Source organism: Cyanistes caeruleus, chromosome 5 (assembly GCF_971803275.1).
Source record: "Cyanistes caeruleus chromosome 5, bCyaCae1.hap1.1, whole genome shotgun sequence".
In the NCBI taxonomy this organism is placed as follows: domain Eukaryota; kingdom Metazoa; phylum Chordata; class Aves; order Passeriformes; family Paridae; genus Cyanistes; species Cyanistes caeruleus.
The window spans coordinates 44,511,220-44,533,872 of NC_141705.1; the positions used below are offsets into that span (position 1 = coordinate 44,511,220).

General features: G+C 42.1%; 1 protein-coding gene across 13 annotated transcripts in view; it reads right to left on the reverse strand.

The window, feature by feature from the left end:
• EPHA5 (EPH receptor A5) overlaps window positions 1–22,653 on the reverse strand; it is a 193,017-nt gene that overhangs the window by 145,401 nt on the left and 24,963 nt on the right. For all 13 annotated transcript variants that reach the window (XM_086888280.1, XM_086888271.1, XM_086888270.1 and 10 more), the window contains one exon: window positions 3,363–4,026. In XM_086888280.1, coding sequence (XP_086744406.1) covers window positions 3,363–4,026 — 664 coding nt within the window. The remainder of the gene's footprint in view (window positions 1–3,362; window positions 4,027–22,653) is intronic.

Genomic DNA, 22,653 nt, shown 5'->3' on the forward strand with positions numbered 1-22,653 from the left:
GGTACCAAACCACCACTCTGGAAACCAGCACAGAAACTCACAGAGCAACTGCTTTCTTTTCTCTTATTAACCAGTACAGAAATATATTCTTGTGAATAATGAACATTAACACTTGTCCTTTACAAACATGTCCAAACACAGTCACAATTTACCTCTAGCTGTCCCTAGCATTTGCTGATAAATGTAACATGTTGCCAAAGGAGGTGTAAAAATCCAAGTAGTTTGGGTTTTTTACAGTAACTACTACCTAGCTGCCTATATTAATTGAGAGAGTGAGCACATTATATAAGGAGATTAGACCATGTCATATTTACAACCTCAGAGTCCCCAGTGAGTGAAATTGCTCAGCTGTTACTGTCAGTGCCTTCTTCAAACAGGAACCCTGCTGACAAGATGATGAATTCAGAACATCGTTGCCAATTAATGATTTGTAGGCAGAAGGGATTTCAATAGTTCCCATATGTTTGTGAGGATGACTGGGATTTACATCACCTCTAATAAAAGAGTGTAGTCTGCTCTGTCCAGATGTGACACTAGAGATTGGAAAATGTCATCTTTGCAGTAGAAATTTTAATAAACAAAGCCAGGCTCTTCTGGGTTGAAAACGTTTTCCCAAAGCATGGTCAGGAAAACCTGCTTACTAAGGGAAAGCAAACTGGGAGACCACTTTCAAGATGCACCCAAGTGATTTACAAACCAAAGGTCAGAAGTGATTTAGGTGTTTGGGAAAGCTACACAGCAGAGTGCCAAGGCCATCATTATGCCTACCAGAAGCATGAAGTGCATTTCCTTAGCATCAATCAGACTGTGAAAAAAAGCCCGTTCAGCATTTACAAATACAAATTGGTGTTACTCTGCTTAGGGATGCAAAGTTTAACTTCGCTGTTCTAGAATCTCGTCTTTGTGAAGGTAACAACAACCAAACCAGAAAGCATTTTGTTCACCCTGGATATTGACATGAATTCCCATACATGCTGAACACAGACCTCCTGAACTGCCTAAGGCTGAATGCCTCCTATCAACAGAGCATCCTGGAGCCAGCCAGCAGGGAATGCTTGACACAATGACCTGGGTTAAACACAGAACATCCAAATGGGGCCCTCAAACAGAATTTGCCATAGGCACTCAAGTCCCATTGATCTGGTGGTGGAATTTAGGGCTATCCCTAAAATCCCTAAAAAGGAATTACTGGTTTTAAAACCTCTAAAGCAACAAAGTGATAAAAATCCTGTCAAGGGTGCAGGCTGTAGGTGAGGTAAAGAGCAGTTTATGTGGATATACCTTAGGAACAGGGCAGGGATACACCACCACAAAGCATCTTTACACTTCCTAATTATGATCACAGGCCTACCCAACACAGTCATAAATTGACAGGCCAAATAATGACCTCTTGATTAAGAAAAACAAGTTTTAAAAAAACCCCAACCTACACCCAAAACCAGAAAGCACAACCTTTACCCTCTAAGGTCTTCTGAAAGCATACCCCGGATTGCTATCTGAACACTACCAGAGATGCAACCAGGCAGCACATCTTCCTCAATGACAGTCTCAGGTTTCTGGTTTAAATCTGTAGTTTTTGGGTTTTGGTGGTTTGGTTCACAGTTGGCTTTTTAATAGTTGTGGGGTTGTTTTTGTTTTGTTTGTTTTTGTTTTTTTTTTTTTGTGATACCTCTAAGAGTACTTCGAGAAATGCAGCATCAAAGGACAGGACTTGAAAGGCCACTAATAAAGGACTCCTTTTCTCCAAAAATTCTTACAGGTGGACTGACCTCAGTGTCTAGACCTAGCACCAAACCAGTGTCTTGTCACTTTGTAACATGCTATTTTCTGCCATAATTAAGCAAAACTTTGCAGATCTATCAACCAACATCCCTTGTCTGTGGCAGTCTATATTTCCTCAACTTGGGACAATGTAGATCTTAGCTGGCCCATTATACAGCATCAAACATCGAGTCTGTCTCTTCTTTCCCGCTAAAAGGAGAAATATCTTTCTTAGCACAGGAAAAGCAAAACCAAGACAGATTTTGCTGTATTGACTACATCTGTAGAAAAAGGAGACTATTCTGGTCAAAAATCCCACTCCAAATGCTGTTTAGTAGAGGTTTCTCCAACACAAACATTTATCTCAAACACTACATTTTCTCTCCATGTCAACCTTTGAAGAAATTTGAACTATCTTGAGGGTCAGAAGCATGTGACCGAGAACTAAAGGATCAAGGCCACAGTTTGCTGTGGATATGTACTGATCTATTCATTGTACCACACTACAAACACCAACAATGAGTGTCTGGAGTGAGGTGAAGAGAAAATGCAACACAGACTTCAGCTGAAGTGGAATTCCTCTGCCTTCCCACAGTATCTATTGCTATTCATTATTAAGGGCTGCAAAGACAAACCAATTAAGATGTGACTGATAACCAATATATATTAATTTTGCAAAAAGCAAACTGTATTAAAATCTTTATTTGTTTACTCTTCTCTTTTACAAGCAATTTAGTTTTAGGCTACCTGTTATGTATTTGCAATGGAAGGGCAAATTTTATAAACAAATATGTAATACGGCAAACCATAAAATGAGATTTTACACTCAGAGTATACTGTTCTTCTTTGTAAGTATTCTTTTTAAGGTGTTGAGCTTTAGATACCCTGGATCTCTCGCACAAGGCAAGAGATGATTCAGGAGACCTATGCTGACCAGCAATTTTGGAACCTCTACTTGGAAGCCAGCTACTTGTGGGAAAACTTCAGCACATATGGAAGCATTTTTATCAGTGGGGCTTTAAGTTTAACTCTGAACAGCTGAGCAGCTTTGTATTAAATTATTTACCAGAGAGGAAAATCAATCAACTCACACCACATCAAATACCCAGCCCCCCACAGAGTGATAAAGACAGAAAAACACACTCCTTCAAATACAAAAACAAAATGCATCTTCTATAGAGAGATTAACTTCAAACATTCCCTGGTACAGTCTAGGAAAAAAAAAAAAGAAACCAATCTTGTAAGACTCATAAGGAAACCCTGATACTGAGGAAAAATAACAAATCTCTAGCTAACACAAGACTTAACTATTGGGTCCACGAGGCAATTGAAGTGCTCCAAGGGTAACAGCAGAATGCCAGATTCTCCTTGTTGGCAGCTCTGTAAGCACCAGAAGCACCTGCACAGGTGTCAAGTGCCATGACATCCAGCCCAGGCCTCTGCCTTCCTGCTGTAACACTTATTCAAAGGACCCCAGTGGAAGTGAGAACCTGACCCACCACTGTCAACTCAACCAGGCACAAAGAACACGAGCGAGAAGAAAGCCCAGACCGCACATCAGCTCGGAGGCTCAGCACGGCGCCCTCCCTGCAAACCCTTACCTTGGCAGGTGTTGTTCTTCTCCTCGTACCCTGCCTTGCACAAGCACTTCCCGATGGGCACCAGCCACTCCCCCTCTGCACTGCAGTGCATCTTCGGAGCCTCCTCAGTCACCGAGTGGTTGATGCAGACACCCGACACCTCCAGGAGCTGCGAGGAATCCGCACCCGTGATGGTGTCGGGGAAGCGGGCCAGGTTGCGGATTACCGACGGGCATTTCTTGTAGTACACGCGCACGGAGACCAGGGCGATGCAGGCACCCACGTCCTGGAAAGCGAGGTAAAATCCCTTTTTTGTTAGGGGGCCAACGTCTCTCACCTCCGTGTTGAGCTTCATTACTCTGTCGCCAAGGTCCAGCTCTGTGAAGCTCTCGTCGGCAGCAATGGTATCAATCTTGATGTACTGGTTTTCTTTGATGTTCCTCCCATCTTCGTCATCTGATTCAAAGTAATACATGTTAAAAGTCTCCTTGCAGGTCCCAAGTCCTCCTGGAAGGCTGTTACAGTCCCTCAGGGTGAACTTGAGCTCGATGAAGATGCGGGATGCCCCTTCATTAGAGATCCAGCTGGTCAGAAGCCAGTTGTTCTGATTCTGTTCCATTACCTTGCATACCTGGTACGTGTGTATCGGAGCGTAGTTTTCATCCACCTCACCGATTTCTTCCCACTGTATAAAAAGGAAGAGCATTTTTTAAAACAGTCACAACTCACGTAAACTCCTAGCTATCCCATCTAAGAGCACTTTGGGCTTCAGAACTCAGGACTTTCAGGGGGGAAAAAAATGTTTTGATTGCCAAGCTCTTTGTACTAGAGGTTCAGTATATTCCTGATGAAGTCAGATAAATGTTCCTTTATAAATAAAAAAAAGATGCCAGTTAAAACCCTTTGTTTTAGACAGTTCAAAGGTGAGAAAACATATTGCTGTGTTTGTCCACTAGTATTCAGTCAGGAAACAAAACAAAAGCAGATGGGCCCGCTTCTGTGGGCTTTTCCAATGCATCCACATAGGAGAAAAATGAAGCTATTTACAGTGTGTCTGTCCCTGTACCCCCAGGCTCCTTTCTACCACATCCTCAAATCACTGCCCCACATAACCAAAACCACACTCCTACAAGCTATTCTCCCCCAACAAACAGCATGCCAGAAAATCAGTGGAGTGATACACGAAATAAACGGGCCTTTGCTCCCCCCAGGTGTGCTAGTCAGGGTAGTTATTGATCATGCAAAGAGAAGATTATTTCCAATACGGGTTACAAGATCTGAAAATCTTGAGTTGTTTATGTGCTACAGAGGTTTTTAAGCAGAGCTTCAGGCAACTTTCTGCAGCTCTTTGTGGGAACTGTAACAACTTTTTGTTCATTTTATTTTAGCCATGCTCTGAAGGGCATCACTTGGAAGCAATGCTTTTTCCTGATGCAGCACAGAATCAGCAGCAGGGCAACTTGCCTACAATAGATCCACATTAGCATTTCCTCTCTGCTTCTGACAACCCTAGTGTTGCATTAAGATATTAGATTAACCATCTAAGTGCAGCAAAGAGCCCAGGAGAGCCAGTGTTGGTTTCAGTCTTGTTCCCTTCTGCTTTTGACCCACTTGCCCACAAGGGCTTAACTCCCAGTGCCTCCTCCATCCTCTGCTCAGCATTGCTGCACACACCTGGGTCACAGCTGCGGATGCAGCACAAAGGAAACGCACAGAGCATAATTCAAAGGTACTCCTGTTTCAAACGCCTATCTTCTAAGGGCCAAAGGACAATTTTTTTCCTTGGAAATACAGCCTGAGATAAAGTTGAGACTGTTCTCAGCCCAGATGCCATTACTGCAGAGCTGAGATAGAACAACCTCAGAGTCAATTTAACAATGAAGATTTTTTTAAACTAAATGTTGCTCTTACATTTTAAATTATAACAGCAGCAAGAAGTGACACCAGACCATAACCCAATGGTACAGTCCAAAATAAATAATGAATACAAACACCAGAAAAACATTTCTTCCCCTCCTCAAGCTGGGATGTGAAAGTGAGGACTTGTGCAGGAAGACATATCCACTGTGATGTGCAGAGTTCATATGTATCACCAGTCTCCCAAGGAAGGAACTTAACCCAAAGACATTCTTGCCATGGCAAGCAGTACTTTAATTTCTAACCTTTTTTTGTGTTTCTGTGTTTAAACAGGCCATAACTCTACTGTGATTAAGATGTACTTGTCACTGGGTAGCACCACAGAATTGGGCAAGGATATGTCTGCAGCGAAAGCCAGGCAGATCTGTGCAGGATTCATGCCTATCTTTAGGAGAGGCAATTAACAATTACCAGGAGAGTCACTGAGAAAAGATACAAGGAAAGTATGCAACATGGAATAATTCAGCAGCTAGATTTTCTGTGTTCCTGTGTAAACAGGGAGGTTTTGATATGTGAAATTAAAATCAGAAAAACGCCATTCTTCAACTAGCATGGCCAATTTAAATGATAAATATACTGTACATATATACTTCCAAGTGAATTCGTCTAACATTGTACTAGTTTCAACTAGGATGGAGTTAACCCTGTTCACAGCAGCTCATCGGGGTTACCTTTGGGATTGTGCTAGGAACACTGTTGGTGATACAGAGAAGTTTCAGTGACTGCTGAGCAGCACTTACACCAGTCCAGGCCTCTTCTGCCTCTCAGCCCGTCCCACCAGCAAGAAGGCTGGGGGTGGCAAGAAGCTGGGAGAGGACACAGCTGGGACACCTGATCCCACCTGGCCCAAGGGATATTTCAGACCATATGGTGTCATGCTCAGCACATAAAACTGGGGCAACAAAGAGCAGGGGACAGGAAGAATCATGGCATTTGCTTTTGCAAGTCACCATTTCAGTCCCTACTTTCATGGGGATAGCTGGACACCTGCCTGCCTGCCCATGGGAAGTGGTGTTCCCAAGGAATTTCTTAGTTTAGTTTGCTCGTGTGCATGTGGCTTTTGCTTTACCTATTTTAGTGTCTTTATCTCAGCCCATGTGTTTTCTCACTTTTACCCTGCTGATTTCTCACTCATCCACTGCAGGGGAAGTGAAGGAGTGGCTGTGTGGTGCTCAGCTGCCAGCTGGAGTTAAATCACAACAGGCCCTTTTGATGGCCAGTGTGGGGCTGGAAGGGTTTGAGATAATGACAGGTTTGATTCGAATGTGCTAGATTGAATTTATTGTTGTTTAGCTATTCATTGCCTGGCTCCTGGGCTTGCCATGGGGCTTGATTGCCTCACTGCACACTGAAGCCTGGTGCTTGTTAGTGGCTGCTCCTTGGTTCTGCTGCTTGCTGAACTGCTGATCATGGGAACATTTTGATGTCAGCAGTGGCATGCTGGCAAATGCTCAGGCCACCTCTGACATTTCTGTGATGCTACACTGGACATGCAGCGTTGAACTCAAGTTGACAGGAATGCGAGCTGGGGATTAGCCCACGTGGGAGCACAGCCCTAAGCAGCTGTGGATACATTCACACTGGAGCAGGTGCATCCCAAAGCACCTGTGGCTGTGGTTATGTCAGTGTTGCAGCAGGTACACCCCTGAAGAGACTGTGGCACATAGATAAGGCTTCACTTTGAGCCCAAAATCCTAAAGGACTGAAGTCTCTGGCTGAGTACAAAAGGGAACAGGGGTAGGGAGAGGAGTTCATTGCAACATTAAACCGAATGGCCCATGGATAGAGACTAATGAAAATACCACCCTGCTTACTTGGAAATGGCTGAATACCAGCCAAGCCCATGGCAGTGGTAAATTAATTCCTTGGTTTGCTTTGCTTGTGCATGCAGGTTTTGCCTGACCTGTTTTAGTATCTTTATCTCAAGTCCTGAGTTCTCACTTTTACCCTTTTGATTTGGTCACTTGCTGGTGTGGGGTGAGAGAGGGGCTGTGTGGCACTTAGCTGCTGCCTGGGCATAAAACATGACACTGTATAAAGTCTTATATTTATAAAGGTGGTGGTGATTCTCCATCTGATGAAAAGGGAGAGTAACTCTCCACTTCCCCCAACCCACAAGATCCCTGCCAAATCAGCCCAGGGGAGAGATGAGCACATCCCAGTATAGTCCAGGAAAGACATAATGACTTTAACTTTGCTTTTTTCTGGCTGAAGGTCAGAGGATCACTTTGAACAACTGCTCACATCAACGAGCATATATGAAGAAGTGATAACTTCCATCAGGAAGTGGTGCAGAGCATTTCAGGGCTGGGAATTGCTCAGACCAGTTTTATCACATGGAGATGTGTATGGATGGCCACAAGGTACACAGTATAACTCCGCACAGCATCTAAAGAGCATTAATGTGTATTTCTTTCATAGAACTGACATTTACAATGACTGTGATGTTGCAGTAATATCATTAGTGACCTAACTTGAACGCATGCTGAAAAACATCACTTGACTTTTTTCATACTTGCCAGGTCAATTTTCAAGGACCCAACCATGATGCTCCCCAGAATTATGCAGTTAAGCTCATTTCCACTGCTGCTTCAGGAGTTGTGCTTTTGGGAGTGAGTACAAAGTTCATTTGTTGAAAAACTAAGTGCAGTGATTCTAATGGTTGCTTTCATGCACTGAGAGCACTAGACACAACGAGTAGAAACATCTAAGCACAAATACATCAATGACCTGAGCCAGAGTCTAATCTCAGCTGCAAGAAATGGCACATGGCCTAACACCTCAGGCTTCAGGATGTGCTGCACTTCCAGCACTGCTGCCCAGATCAGAGCAAATCCTGTCATCACCACCTGCCATCGAAGCTAAAGCACTCATCAGAGCATGAGAAAGGGCAGGTGCTAATGAGCTAATGCTGCTTATCTCTGTATAATCCTCAAGGGAAAGTCAACCAGATTTTATCAGAGCAGCCAGAATTGTGCAAAATCTCTGCTCTGTCATTTAATCTTCTTCTCTCCTATCTGAATGTAGGACTACACAATTTCTTTTTCTTCAGATAGATCTGCCTCCCCAAGAGACTGCAGGCAAGCTGCCACCCTTTTGCTTTTACATCTCCACGAGATGGAGATGGCAGAAAGAGCCCCAGCACCTTCTGCCTGGTCCCAGCTTCCTAGTCACTGCAGACAAGTATTTCAGCCAACAAAGAAACACAAACCAGAGGATGAAATGCAGTGCCTTACAGTTAATGAGAAAGAAAACCCACCACATTAAAGAGACAGCATCTAGATGAAAATTATTGGCATGAAAAAAAAATTAAGTACAACTGGAAAATGGTGTAATGTTATAATTCCTCTTTGTAGCACATATTTTTTGAGATATAAATCAACCCCATCTGCAGGATTAAAACAAAAATGCAACCATTAATTTGGTGGTAAATGTTTTCTCTACATCTTTAATAGCCCTAAGAAGGAAAACACAAATGCATTTCAATGCCTTGGTGTTAAATCATTTATAGAAGACCTATTTCTGAATCAGAAATTTCCAGCATACTACTGCTGGTGAGTAAAAATGCAGCTCCATCAATAGAAAGCACACAGTTCATACTGTCTGTCTATAGAAAGGCCAAAGATATCACACATCTAACTAAAGATATAAGAGTTAAAAAAACATTCAGGGGAGCAGCCTTGGGTTAAATGGACAATTTTAAAACACATTCACCAGCTGTCTGCTACTCAGGCTTGTTTCTAATCTTGGAGGTTCCAGGAGTGCAATTTGCTACCACAGCACAGCTACCACAAAGGCTGCTGCCCCAAAACCAAATACTGACAGCAGGGATGAAAATTTCAGACCTTTTGTTTATCTGGTTTTGAGGGGATGGGGGTGTTTCAGTACAAGTTTTTGTTACTGGTCTTCATTAACTCGTTCACTTTCTTGAGCATTCACTAAAGGCAGTACAGACATTTCAAGCCTTGTTCCTAATTCCCCACATCCTTGCACTGCTGAAAAAGAAATTAGGCATTTAGCAAAATCCTAGGTACTTTAAGAAGAAAAGGAAGCTTAAGATCATTAAACAAAGGTGTTCTTAAGGCTTACCTGAAACCTTCCCAGCATGACTCCCTCGCTCTAAGGGCTGTGAATCTGCCTCTCTTCCCACAACATATTTCACAAGCTCCATGGTACAAGAAGCCTCATGCTCTCCTATGTAATCTTTCCACCCCACCACACAGAGCTCTGCAACATATGTACATTAACTCAGGTATCTGCTGGCACAAAGATGTAAAATTAGAAAAGGATTTACATATTCTACCTTTTTTTCTTTTGGGAAAAAAGCAAGCCTAGCACTGAGATCAGAGATCTCAGTCTTTGAATGTGAGAAAACATCAGAGGTACTCTATGTGCTTTGCCCACAGAAAGGCAATTTTACCCCAAAATACCGCCGTCAAGGCCACCATGAGCAGAGGTGCAGAGGACAGCGTGGCACGGTGCTATGCAATCCCCATGCCAAGTGAAAAGGGGACACCTGATGCCCTTCCAGAAGGGCAAACCAGCCTGGTGTTTGGCTCAGTACTATATATCCTGTCTTTCATCCTGGTACTATTTGGGCAGACTCTTCGATTTCCTTTGATGCAGCTGATGTTAAGACCTGGCTGCCAATCAATAGCCTCCAGCTTAGCTCCCTCACAAATGTTCCCTCCCGCTACTCAACTTTATCTTGCAACCTGCATCTTCCCTCCCATCACAGAACCCAAAAACTTGTGGGTTTGTTGGTTTGTTTTCTTTTTTTTAGCTGCCTGCTGGTTTCCACTTGCTGTGGTATTACATGGTTAAAGCAAACAAGCTGCAGGCTCTCCTCTGCGCAGTTTCAGTGGCCTCAGAGAGGTCACGTAAGGCTAAATCGCTAGTGAAAGCCAGGCAGAGCACCACACATCTTTTCTTCTGCACTGCAGAAGGCTTTGCAGGGCTGTGCTAGCTGTAAAATAAGGCTGACTTTGTCACTATCTTGCCTACTGCAAAACAGCACCTGCAAACAGGCCACAGTCCCAAGATTCAGGTACTTCAATCCTGCCACCAAATCCTGCCAGTGCTATCAACAGAAGCTGCAATATGTGGCATTGCTCAGATTTTCAGCTCGGAACCACATGATTGAGCAAGAGCCTGATTTTGCTGGAGGTGTTTCAGCCTTCATTAACTGGGTTCTCTTTGCTCAAAGAACAAGAACACAAAAGACATGAAGCCCAAAAAGTCATGTTACATTTAGCTCCCTCCACAGCAATGCTAACTTCAGGACTGGCAGGAGCAAAAGAGCTTTGTCCTGAACACTGCCATGGGCAAGAGGTGTATGTATGACCTCTCTGACCTGCTGATCTCATGGCAGAGTCCACCAGCACCTGGCTGGGGTGCTTGAGGAGCCTGGTTCCTGTTCCCAGCAAGGGACAGTGATCCACACCATTCTCAAGCAGCAGAAAAATGCTTGGATACCTGGAACAATGCCACACCTTTGTCTGCAGCCCTGCTCTTCCCAATGGATGAGGACTGTGAGGAGCAGAGACATCAAAACAGCTTTGGCCAGCATTTTCCATCAGTACCGGCTCACTGCACCCTGCTTAAAACAGCACTCCTGGGCAACAATTTTTAAGGATTTGTGCCAGGGTAACTACACAGGTTTAAAATTCCAATTCTGCATTGGGACAAGGTTCCTGCTCACTGGGAGAGCTCAGCTGCTTCTCCCCTCCTGCCCTGCACCAAGCGGTAGAAGGACATCAACAAGAGCCACTTGACTTTTTCCAGTAAATCACAAATTCGAAATACAAATAATCAGGAAACCAAAGCAATTCATGCACTTGGATCAAGTTAGGAAAAAAGGGGAGGGAACAAAAAAACATTAGTAAAAGAGAAACTAGTTATTTTGAGAGCCTTACAAACTATGTCTTTTCCATCTTCTCTTGAGTTTAGCCAAAATAGAGAGCAGATAAAAAAATTATGAAATAATAGTTCTGGAGTAATACAAACTACTTCTTTCAGCCTCAAATGCACTGTTTTAAATTTCAGCTACCAAGCAACAAAAAAATGATTACTTGTGCAAACTTTTCCAATATCAACAACACCCACTTCCATAATGCAAAAGGTGAAGCCATTTTTACACATTCTCAGCCTGGTTTTAGGGGCTTTGGAGCTCATTTTCAAGGAAGGAGCCAGTGTCAAAAAGAAACTGCAGCGAGTTCAATGCAAACAACATTTGGCAAGAGTTTACTAAAACCTTGAAATACCAGAAGCAGTTGCAACTGCCTGGGATCTTACTATTTCTATACATCTGACAGTGCCCCCACCCGAGGCTCAAGCCTCATTTGGATGGCAATTTTACAACTGAGACATTTAGACATACAGATATATATTCCTACTGACAGCAGCTACTAGTCAAGCAAAAAACATAATGGATAACAGAGGATAGAAAGCATCTGATTAATCTCCCTACTGAGGCAGAAATCTAGCCTAATAAAAGCTGAGTTTTTGAAGAAGGAACTTAATGTTTTCTGGTGGCTTGGCACATTCCCAGTTTCTCCAACCAGGAAAATAAAACAAAAGTAAGAACGCTATAAACTTTTGGGCTGCTCTTCTTATTTTACTACTGGATTGCAATTTCCTGCTGTTTCCTCCAACACCACTCTGGTCACTAAGCTGCACAGTCCAGTTAAAGCACAGCTTCAGAATATCCTGAGGTTAATTAGCTGAAGTAAATATGAGTTTCCTCACTCATTACTGGAGATTTCCCAGCAAGAAACTATAGATCATTTTCATACACCAAAGCATAAGTGGGGGAAGCAAATAGCAAAAAGGTATGAACTGGAAATTTAAAGTATGATTTTAAGACGTGCCACATCAGACTAGTGATCATTTTTTCTCCATTTCTGCATTAGCCAAACACATATCCCCTAGCCCACCTGTGATACTTGCCTAGCAGAAAGCAAACTTAGAAATTCACTTCCATTACCACCACCTCCCACTAAAAGGGCAAATTCTCACCTCAGCAGAGTTACAGGAACTGCCAGATGTGTTTCTGAATGACCTCTTGCAATGTGTGGGCAGCAAAAATGCTAAGAGGAGAAAAAGGGCCTTGCTTCATGTTAAAGGCTACCCCACACTTCATCAAGAGTTAACAAGACTCAATTTCACTTGGTGCCAAGGTTTCACATTTGGCTTTGCACTCTGAAAAAGGGCAGGAGAGGGAATAGCAAAGATGGGGAGATAACTGATGTTTCACCTCCAGTACAAAAAAACTACACTGAAAATGAGCTGGGTGAATGTTCACAGCACCATCATGCTCCAGCCTAACTCCACTGCTGCCAGCTGCACGTCCCGATACTCAGAACAGATCGACAGCAGACACCAGCTTAAAATAAATGCAATTTTTAGAACTGAGAGCTTAAGCATCTGGGTGGATTCTTCTGTATCTTACAGTGCTTTGGAGATTTTTAATCCCACCCAGGTCAACCTTTCATCATCCTGTGTGCAGTCAGGATTACTGGAAATCCTCCTCCTCCATGAAGTAATGGCAAGAAAGGTTCTCTCACAATCACACTGCTCAGGGCTGAGGGAAAACACCAAACAGGAGAACCCCACGCTGAAGCTGTGAGACAAAGCATGACTGCTCCTCTCAAGAAGAGCTACACATGAAGATATTATCAGTCACCTAGAGTTACAAGGAGAACTTCATAATCATCAACTCCTGTTGGGTAAACATTTGAATTTGCTACTTTAACCATTTTTCAATATTCTTTTTTATTTGTAGTATCCACGTAAGGTTTGCTGCCACACCTCTGATTTCTGCAGCAGGCTGTGCAGGAGACTTCTCAGTGAAACTCCCTGTAAGGCAAAAGTGGTGACAATTCCTGGATTGCTCTGCACCACTGAAAAACTGAGAAAAGAAATAGCTGAGAAACTGCACATTTCTGAAAAGCTGCAATGGCATCTCAAAACACAAGCAACAATTTGCTACGTAAAGTACCACAAGAACAATTAAAATCTTAAAAATTACTTTCAGTACATAATTATGATGAAATATGTTATCTGTAGAGACCTGCACAATTCAAACTGTTGAAAAATGGAGAAACATCAGGACAAAGTCACCTACACTTTTCAGTCTGCAAACCAAGATACATGGGGGGGGGGGAAAATTAAAATGAGACTGAAGTTTAGCTCAGACTTTGATAATTTGCATGATCAATGGAAGATGTCAGCACCAGAATCCAAATGGAATGAGCACCCAGCTGGAGGCTAGTGGAACTGAAATGAAATGGAGCACCAGCCCCTCTCCAGCATGCCTAATCAGAGACTGTGCCAACCCCCCTTCCCAGAACAAAGCAATGTGCTATCTGCAAACCCCACCTCCCCTCTCACAGGTTTATTTTTTTAAAGGTTGGAAATTCTCTGTACATCTGGATTAAAACACCCATTTCAAATCACAGTCCAGCAATTGAGGGAAAGACAATGGAGACGTGCATGAAAGAAGCAATGAAGAAACACAATACCATTAAATCATTTTTCACTGCTTAATGTTACACTCATTGCAGAGCAATTTAACAAAGGCCAGAAAAAACAGTATTGACACCACACGGTTTAACACTGGAAGGCTGACAGAGACAGATTTTCAGGACGCAGACCAGGACATATACTTTAAGTTTATAACCAAATGTTTGGATTTTCAAAGCTTTTGGGATATTAGTCACATTACTCATCACCTGATGATACCAAGAGGTTCGCAGAACAACTTTGAGAAGCAGGAAGAAAGGAAGTTTTCCTTGTTACTTTAATGTTGTCCTAATATTTAAATAAATAAAAATCTATGTGGGGATTCTAACTGTTTACTACAATTGAAATAACAAAAAGTATTTGTATTATTTTTAATGCACAGAACAGCAAAAATTTGCAAAAACTAAATTCTTAATCTTTATCATTGTAATATGCTTTACATAAAATCTTGCAAGTCAGTTCACCTTTAAGAGTTTCCGGGAAAAGAGGAAAAAATACTTGATCTAAAAGCGTGTTGAATGAAAATAAAACATATTAAACTTCTTGGTTTTCTAGTGTTTCAGGCAAAGTGATACAATTATCCACGTGCTGCACCGGCAAAGCCTAACCTCTCAGGCGTATACCAAATCTGACTAGATTACAGACGGCCCATACTCTGTATCAGACCCTCCAGCAAAGTCATTATTTTGCCACTGCTCCCTGGTCTCTAATCTACCCAAAGCTTTTCATAGAGATAATATTACATTCATGGCTTAGGCCTTGACAACTGCACCCATAAATCAATTTTAAACCTCACATTAATCATCTTTCTGTAATCAGTGGCTATTCAGCACAAATTTACATCTCATTTCTGTTGGCCAAACAGCCACATTAGAGCTTTGAAGCTTATTCAGGCTTAAATGATTATATTCCCCTAATAAACACTGAAGTCCTCTCAGTCCAGCTGCTGTGAGCTGCATTAATGACATGCCGTGGCAGCAGGGGCCATCTGAAGCCAGCCCTGTGTGGTGCTACAAGCAGCAGCCCCCATGCCAAACAGATTTTCTGCATTTCCAATGCTCTCAGAAGAAATGAGAGAAGGCTGCTCTGCCTGTGCAGACCCTCCTACGGGAACCAGCGTGCGCAGCACACACAACGTGAAATTTACTGCACTTCCCCTTTTGCCACCTCTTGAATTCAGGGGGCTATGAGTCAAATATCCAAAACCAGGTTTCCTGATGAGCACATTACCTTACTTTGGATTTGGTGACAGTTCTGTTGAATCTGAACCATCCACAAAAACCCACTTTTCCCACTTGTCAAACAGCTCTAACTTTGTTCACAGTATCACCAAACTGTACCTTAGCATGCTTTTCTTTGGTCACCTCAGAATTAGGCATGGCATTTTTAATATCTGACTGCAACTTTTTTTCCCTGTTATTTTTTTGTGTGACAAAGATTACCACTCAGGATTACAGTAAGCAGCTAAAACACGATCAGTTCAGGCTGGATTTTGCATGTACTTGCCTGCAATCCCTATAGTGAAACAATCTATTCTGATGGAACAATGAATAATTATTTAATTAAAGAACCTTGGCAGGCCTACATTATTAAACCTGCATAAAAAGCCTGACATTGATTGTATATTCACTTTCAGTTAAGGTCTGAATCAGTATGCTAAGAACTAAAAATGAATGAACAGAATGGGTTTATTATAACTCTTAAGTACTTACCCCACTATAGGCAATAAATTATACATGTGGATGCCGGGTATGCTTATTCCACAACACAATGAAACTTTTAGTTACTTTTTATTCTCTGGGATTTAATTCCCTTTGTGCCAGGTTTATGTTACTATTTAAATAAGGCACCAGAATTACACGGATGTAAATCTGCTGGATAAAGACGCAACCCGGACCTCAATGTTTCTCTTAATCTGGAACTGAAGAAACACAGATGTGCTCAATTGTTTGTGACAGATGTCCTGTATCCTAACCATCTCACAAAGAATACATTTCCTACCTGCAACCTCCACACTCTCCTGGTGTCTGACAACCACTGAAAAACCACTTGAACATCAACATGACACGGCTAGGAAAGCAAATACAATTGTGTGCTAAATACTCAGCTGAGATATCTGCAGTGCAAAAATAAATGCTGCTTTGGCAAACAGTTGTGATAATGCAAAGTCTAGGAAAGCTGCTGAAGTCTTCAGAAGAAACTGAAAAACTCAAATTGTTTTCTTAATCAAGAAGCAATCCATGGTTTAACCTAATGGCAATACTGCAATACATACACAGAGAAAAAAATTATTATTAACTTGCTTTTGCCTAACCAACAAAAGATCCCGGAATTTAAATTGAATGCTTTTGAAGAGAAGGGAAGGTAACTGTTATGGGGGGGCAGGGCATAATCAACCACAGTGAGAACCTGCCACAGGAGTTAAACCATCATTCAGAACTTCTATGGGGGATCCAAGGAAGTCTCAGAAGTTTCAGGTAGCCAGGCCCATGATGAGCCACACGTATTCATCATGTAAGGCAGGTTAAAGCTAGCACCAACATGCCTATGCCATGTGGGAGTAGAGAGTGGGTACATAAATAATTTAAGGTTCATTTATATTGCCCTCACCACTGAGAGTCTCTTCCAGACCCAAGGTACAGAGGTGAAGAACACAGAAATGCTGAAGACATGAAGTTCTTCAAAGAACAAACTATTAAAAATAGTTTAAGTCAAAAATGAATGAATTGGTCTGTTGCTACATTTCTGGCTGCTGGTTAAGCTGCAAGCTCTTACTACTGCTATTTTCTATCCAGGGTGCACTGGGATGAATGGTGGGTTAGAAGCCTGGAGGGGCAGAGCAGAAAGAGGACATGAATATAAGAACATGGGAAGGGGCTGCACTCCCTTATGAGGAAAGAGATTGTCATCAACCAACCCTTCCTCCAGCAGATTTGGGTTAAGGTGGGAGACCGCAGTTTGTTGGCACCTGGTGGCAATGGACCTGCTGGATTTTGGCCACCTTGAACATTCTGATCTGCAATCCTGCACAGATCCAGGCTTTGGTGTTTCCTTTCAGTGCTTCTTCTCCCCCACCAGCCCAGCAGACCAGTCAGAAAGCCACAGGCAAGGAAGGGCCTGTGACTTGGAGTTGATTGTCAAAGAGACATTCTCACAGTAGGGTCATCCTTGAATGAAACCTTCTCTCAGTTTTGTGCAGCTTACAGACAGAACTCAGTTAAGCTGCAGCAACAGCATTTTTCTTCTAGGCAAGATAATTCTTGTCTGGAGTCTGAATTTCTGGTAAAAAACGTTTTACATAATCTTCAGGAGTCCCTGAAAAGCACCACTTGGCACAGAGGCTACAGATGAATATTTATCCAGCCCTATCCTAGGCCTTGCTCTCACTCTACAAAATGGACTGATTGGCCATTTCACACTAACATGAAATTCCAACCACAGTTTCATCATTATCTAGCAATTAAACCATTAAATCAATCCCCTTTCAGTTTTTGTCCTGTCAGCTTCAGAGCCTTTCAGCAAACCTGGATGCATATTTCACAAACTGCTGAAGTTTAAAAGGAAAAGAAAGAGTGAATGCACTTTGAAAAATAAATTAAAAGTACAGTTCTCAGAGGAAGAGCTAATTAGCATAGGAAATAGCACTTCTACAGGTTATGTGGTTAATTGACATCATTCTTCTTACCAAAACACATACTCACTGAAAAGAAGACAGCTGAAGAAATGGCACTCTGATGCTGAGATGTTGCCCCCATAGTGTACAACACATAAAGCTTGCTAATAATGTTTGCTCTCATCCATAAATTATTGTGCACAAAGAAACTTAGAACAGTAAGCAGTGATAGAAATTTCGAATCGAGTAAAGGGATTAGCCATTTAGGGGAAGAACACAAAAACCTGCTGCTGCTTCTCAATAGCTTCCTCTTGCCTTGTGAGCAAGTGACATTGGACCAGGCCCAGAACTCCACCACTCTTCACACAAAAGAGAAATTTTCATATTTGTGTCAACTGAAGCAATCAGACAGGCCGTCCAAGCACACAGGTGATTTTGGTTCTCTCTACTCAGGGATGCAGAGTCCTGAGATGCTGCAAAGTATTTGGCTTTGCAAGGCATACCACCTTTACCTAACAGAAGTAAGGTGCTGAGCCAGGACAGAATCCTTCCTTTCCTAAAGCTTTAAGAGGCTCCAAGGTTCTATCTTCCACTGTAACAGGAACCTGTCTTCCTACCAAAACCTGTGTACATGGTGCACTTATGTATTAGCACCTCTACCTCCTATGGACTCCCCTTACCACATAACCATCCCACAGGTTATGATGAGAGTCTTCAGCACAGCTCTAGCCTGCATTTTCATGTCATAGAGCATCTTCCACTGCTCTGCAACTCCTACCTGCCACAGCAACCAGCTGAGCAGCCACTAAGACTCCCTCTTCATTTTTACCTGGCTTCCATCACAAGGATGATTTTCTTCTCGTTGTGATCTATTTGCCTCACAGAGCAAAGGAGGTAATGCAACAGTTTACTAATATTGCTTTCAGAAAGCCATTTTCTTTTCAAATGGCGTCACTTCAGCTAGGATAAATTGCAAAGAACCCACAAGAGAGTCCACAGCTACTCAAGAGATCAAAGCCCTACTTATAGCATAAAAAAACATTAAAAAATTAGAGAAGGCTGGGAGGCAGCTAACTTGCCTGAAAAGGGTTGTTGGGAGAAGAGAGAGATGAATAGCATGTACTTGCCAAGTCAGCAAGAGGAGTCATGGAAAGACCCATTGACTGAGAACTGAAGTTTGATTAATTTGAGCTAGAAAGATTCATTTGTTTTACAATGAGGACAGATAGGTGTTAGCACAAGCTACAAAGGGATATAGGCTTAGCACAAGAGGATGACTCAATCAAAGAAATCTCTCTCCAGAAGATGTGGACCAAATGAAGGTTAGAGACCTGCTGCAAGGACCCCTGAACCAGTTCTGACACCATACTTGCCACAAGAGATTAAACTGCATAATGTTAACAGACCCAGTGGCCTGAAATCCTATGAAAATACATCACCATTACCTCTAGCTCACACACTCATGGATCTGCTCTTCTTTTCAAACAATAAATAAATACTATATAACCTTGTGCTTCTTCCCAACCAATTGTTTTACCTCACTAGCACTGCAACTATAACTCACTAACAAAGAGAATAGCATCTCTAGAATGTCAATGATTTGCAATCAACATATTTGAACAGCAGGGTGTCGCCAAACTTTCTTCCTTAATGTAATTTTGATTCCTTATGTATTTACTGTAATAGAGGAAAGAAACAGTTCTCAGTTTTAAAACTCTGCAGAGCAAAGAAGGAAGGAAATTTGCCAGGTAGTATCTTTAGTCACACCACTGTGTGTGAAAAAAACTTGGTTTAGTCTCTATTTTGTCAAAACTCTATTTTGTCTCTTTGCTGCTTTATCTTTGAACAAATGAAACAAAGATTGACAAAAAGGAAAGGGACAATCTGGTTTTTTAAAGGCATTAATCAAGACTTTTCTAACTTAGGTCATTCCAAGTTCAAGAAAACACAGGACACCTATGGCATTAGCCCCCATTTTGGATTTTAGTTGCTCACTTTACCCTTGATCAATGGGAACACCATGGAGTCTACCAGCAGGGTCAGAAGCACCAGGGAACTCTTTGGGAAAACCTGCCCTAGCACAAAAAAACTCAGCATAGATTCTGTCTTCTGACAAAAGACCCTCTGCAACACCTGCAGAGATGCACAGGGACTTTTGTACATCCAGCTTCAGCAAGGTCAGCCTCTGCAAACCGCAATGCTGAGGAACACCCCAAGTTAGCACTGGAGGAGACAGCCCTGCAAGCAAAAAATCCCTCAGCAGTGCTATGCTCAAAAGGGGCAGAGAACAGGGAAATCCAAAAAGTTTACCCAGGCTATTGGCATGAAACAAAACAGCTTTACAAACACCGAGCAAGGTCTGCTTAAGATTCCCTGCTTTCTCTTCAACACCTTTACAGCAAAAGCCTTTTACAAATATTCAAAATATACGCAGGCAGCATCATAACCAAATCCCCTGGGGGCTGAAGACATTTTCCAGGTCAATACACTTATACAGCTCTGAGAAACAGGCTCTGCCAGACTGACTTACTGTGACTCCAAAGGACACAGTAGCTCCTGCCTGACCGCCCCTCTGACTTAAATATACCAGACTCTGAAGAAGCAGTGTTTTGAAATTTAATACACAGGGCTCGGGAAGCTGAACTTAGAGCCTGAGTAATCGGCATGGATATTCAATTATCATTAAAATTAATAAGTAGGACAACAACCAAATCCCTGGATGGGTTTTGATTATCTCAGTCTGGGTATTTATCAGAATTACTTTGACACACTGAGTCATTGAGCTCTGGCTGACAGGCACAAGTTGCTCCTCAGCCCACTGGAGCTTCCTTCCCATCAGGACATCCAATGGCAGGAAGAGACAAGTACCACACAAGAAATTAGATGGGTGTCTGAATCTGTACAAAAAATTTTGGTTTGGTCTAAAATCCATTCCCAAGTCAACTACTCATTTTGTTCCTGTTCAGCAGCTGTCTTCTGCCTCACTGTAATTCTGCAGACTAACAGCAGTCACTGCTTCTGTAGGAAAGCACCAACCTCCTTCCAGTCACAACAATGTACCACCTATCACAACTAATTTATTTCCTGATCATGTGACAAGACAGCTCTAGTGATTGACATTAACCAACAATTCCTTTCTAAAACTTCATCATTTTAAAGTTGATTTTCCCATCACTACAGTGAAAAGCACGGCTTTGCCCAATTACTATATTAATCAACATCAGTAATTTCAAGAATGCAAAATTAACTCCAGAATTGGCAGAGATATTAAAAGTATGTATGTTCCCACTTTAACTACACAGAAAAATTCAGTTATTGAATCTGTCATCAAAATAAAAAGCAAAAGTAAACCAGAGGGAGATTGTGTAATGAAGTAACTTTATCTTACAGGATTATACTTCTAGTTATGACTTTAATTGTGTAGTCTAGAAGGATTTGTGACAAACTGAATAATCTAGCATTATTGTAATGATTTGTAATCACAACACTGGCTACGATTTATGAGCTGACTTTACATTTGCACTGCAATCAACTAAGGAAGTCAGTACAGTTCTAACCACTTAAAATTATGTCTTGCAAGGAGCTCCAGTAGCCCCCCAGTTTGGAGGTTTGAAACTGAGGCAAAGCTCTCAAGTCTGTCTTTCAATTTCTGAAGCAAATAAAGCTAAAATAAAACAAACCTCAACATCCCCAAGGCCTCTGAACACAAGACCAAAGGTCATATTTTTGCTGTCCCTTACTGTTGACTGAACAGGGAGCAAGCCACGCTGAGCAGACATCATACAGAGCACAAGTTACTTTGATGACCCTCAGCTTTAAGTGACAGATTTTAAGAAGGACCTCCAGGCTCCAGCAGGAAACCAGGAGAATCACATCAGTGCTGCACCTGGAGTCTGCAGGCTGAATATGCTAAAATCCCTGTGCCCTTGTCCAACCCCCGCTCCCCCAAATTAAAATATGAGGTCCCAATGAAAAAGGCAGCCAACACAGACAGAAGTTTTTCTGAACAGCTGGAAGAAAAAAAAACCCAAGTTCTTAAATCCTCCTTCTCAAAAACAGACAATTTCTCCCCCACACTTGGTATAGCTGCTGAGTACAATTAGGTCTTGGGGTTATTATCTCAGAAAGAGTGGCACCTGTGCACCACAGAAAAACTCAAATACCTCAAAAAAAAATAATTCTGAAGAGGACTTTGAATAAATAAATACTTTAAGAAGTCCTGTCATCACCTCCTCTCCCATCCTGCCCTCACTCACCAGTTCTTGGTCTATCTCACAGCCTAAGTGAGGCAGGGGAGGGGATGACTTGCACTAGAGGAACACCAAGCAGCTCTTTCTCACAGCTGAGGCAAAACTGAAAATGGATTAATGATAAGAATATCTCAAATCATAGCAAGAAATATCCAGTGCCATCTTCTCCTGATAACTGCATCTTGTGTACCACAGTCAACACTGTCAGTATCATGGGAAGAATCACTGAGGTCATTATAGGACAATCTCTGAAGACAAGGATCAATCACTTGTCCCAAAATATTTTTGCTGAAGTCAAATGCGAGTTTCTGCAGCATGAAAATCCAGTCCTCCCCCCACTTCAGAGCCAGAAGTCCTGATCTTTGCAAGAAAGCATCCCAAGGAGAGCAATTAGCCACAGAAAACACACATCTTTACATGATTCTGGTTTATTTTATTGCAGCAACAGTAACAGATCTACGTGACACTTCCATATATTGTTAGTTCAAATAAATGGAAAACAGTAAGTTCCAGGCTTTAGTAGTGGGGAACTTCTCTAACAATTTAAATACATCCACTTTTTTTTACATGGTTTTCTGAATTGATTTTTTTGACTCCTCATTTTGTAAAGTCAATAATTAAATATAATCAAAGGAGTTGCCTGGCACTTGCTTGAATAATTAAGACAAAGAGAAATAAATAACAATAAGCTAAATGCTTATCAAAGATTTTTGGTAAGAACCAAGTATCTAATGATACTTTCCTTCTTGGAAAGCAGCAAAAGGAAGCAAATAAAGGATTGTGTGGAGGTTCCAGAAAGGTTTTAGAAAGCCACCAGCAATCTCTACTCCTTGCCATCATCACCCTTCTGTGAGCTGTGCCAGGGATGCCCAGCTCAGCAGGCAATTTCTTCTCCTCCTCTTCCATCACACCATACTGATCCACAGTCCCCACTCTTCTCAGGGGAGCTTCCATCCTTACCAACCCCAGAGCCAAATCCTGCCTCCTCCCTGCAGCTCTTCCATGGATT